General features: G+C 54.9%; 1 protein-coding gene across 1 annotated transcript; it reads right to left on the bottom strand.

Annotated features, from left to right (window-relative positions):
• Window positions 1–1,022: 1,022 nt before the first annotated feature.
• On the bottom strand, window positions 1,023–1,756 carry LOC137809177 (uncharacterized). Its single transcript, XM_068610314.1, has 2 exons — window positions 1,176–1,756; window positions 1,023–1,050 (listed from the first exon to the last, which is right to left on the bottom strand). Exons 1-2 carry the CDS (start codon window positions 1,754–1,756, stop codon window positions 1,023–1,025), a joined length of 609 nt encoding a protein of 202 aa, XP_068466415.1.
• Window positions 1,757–1,974: the final 218 nt, after the last annotated feature.

The raw sequence follows: 1,974 nt of genomic DNA, 5'->3' as shown, positions 1-1,974 counted from the left end.
GTTCTGCCCTGGTTTCCCATAAGAGGAGGGCTACGGGTCTCATTGCCTCACCCGTCGCGCCCCCCGGCGATGGAAACTCTCTCAAGGACGATCCTCCCAGTGCCACCTCACCGCCGCCTCCGCCAGCCCACGAGGAGCGAGAGGAAAGGATTGACTCGGTTCCCCCACCTTCGTCGTTGCCGCATCGTGACGCAGCTGAAGTGTCGGGCTCCGCCCCTCCTGTATCACTCCCTGGCTCGACTTCGCGCAAACCCCGGATTCCTCGCTCCATTCATAGGGAGTTGACGCAGGGCTTCACCGAAGGAATGACACCGACTGATCCTCAAAAAGGGGGAGGCATGCCTTACTATATGGGGGCCTTCCTGGTGGTGGCAATCAAGTGGCGCACTCAGGCTCGAAATGCTATCAAAGGGAGAGAGGTTCTTCGCAAGCTGAGACAAGAGGTGGTGGCGTTGAAGGAGGAGAAGCAAAACTGGGGACTCAAGGAGGAAGCTTCCCAATCTCTGCTAAAACTGGCCCATGAGGGCAGGAAGGGAGCTGAGGCGTACGCGCGAGAACTGGAACAGGCGCATGCCGCTCAACTAGCCCAGCTCACCTCCTATCAAATCCAAAACATTGGCCTCCAGGAGGCGGCTCTTACATCCAAGGTGCAGCGGAGAAAACTTGAGGAGTTGGATGCTGCTTGGAGGCAGAGGTAAGAAAACTTGAGGAGTTGGATGTTGCCTTGCTTCATGCCCTATTTGCTCTGGCGACGCCCTGGTTGGGCGACGCCTTCACCTGGGCGACGCCTTGCCTTGGCGACGCTTCCTCTTGGCGATGCTGGCACTTGGCGTCTCTCCACCTAGGCGACGCCTTGTGTTGACTTTGACTCTTCAGCCGTTGACTTTGACCTTGACTTAGTCAACGCCCGGATACGGGACGGTACAAGTTCGAGATACATGTACAGAAAAAGGGAAAGTTTATTACAAGTGTGTGTAAGGGAGAAAGCAAAGGAATAGTGGATGGAGGGAAGCAACTAGTCTTCAGAAGGAACAATCTTCCCGTCCACCACTTCGTTGTTGAGAGACACCATGGAGAGGTCCAGATCGGGGTACAGGCAGGCGAACTGCTCCAAGGCAGCGTCGAATCCAGCAGCGAGAATCTGGGCGGAGCTCAGCTCAAGTTCTTCGATCTGCTTCTTGAGCCCCTCGTTCTGCTGCTTCAGCTCTTCAGCTTGCTTCTTGAGTTCTTCAATGTTTTCCCGAGCCTGAAGAAGGTCTTCAGTAACCTTCTTGGATTCCGCCTGCGCCTGGACCAGCTGTGTGGTGATCTTCCCGTTTTCCTCTTTGGCCTTGGCGAGTTTGGCCATGGTGTCGTCTCTTTCCTTTTCAACTTTACCCAAAAAGACCTCCCGATCGGCTGACCTTTTCTCGAGGTTTTTTACCTTGGCAGCATCTTCTTTGATCAGCGCCTCCAGGTTAGCCACTTTGACGCGATAGGGTACCAGCTTGCTCTCCAGCTCGATCTTCTCTTGAGCTAAGAGCTGCACCTTATGGCGTAGATCGGTGGCCTCCTTGCGTGCCACCCGGAGCTCAGTGCTCATAGCATCTTCCACTCGTGAGTGATCAATCTCGGTGAGCGTTAGATTGCAGGATAACCTCTCCGCCTCAATCCTGATGGTGCGGTTCTCCTCTCGGAGCGTAAAGATGTCATCTTGGAGCTTCTTGCTGGAACTCTCCACAGCTTTGGTTATGATGGAAGGGAAATCCTCCGCCATCATCTTCAGTTTTGCTGAGAAGGGTTCCCACACCCTTTTGACCTCAAGAGAGAGGCTTGCTTGTGGAGGCACCGGGGGAGCTTGTTGTTGGTTCTCTCCACCACCTTCTTGAATGGGTGCTTCTTGGTGTGGTGGCGATGTCGGGGATTCAGTGATGAGGATAGGCGAATTGTGAGCACCCTCATCCCCGACTGGTGCAGCGTTTGCGGTTGAGGCGT

This window comes from Phaseolus vulgaris, chromosome 2 (genome assembly GCF_000499845.2).
Source record: "Phaseolus vulgaris cultivar G19833 chromosome 2, P. vulgaris v2.0, whole genome shotgun sequence".
Lineage (NCBI taxonomy): Eukaryota > Viridiplantae > Streptophyta > Magnoliopsida > Fabales > Fabaceae > Phaseolus > Phaseolus vulgaris.
This window is presented reverse-complemented; position numbering and strand designations above follow the sequence as displayed.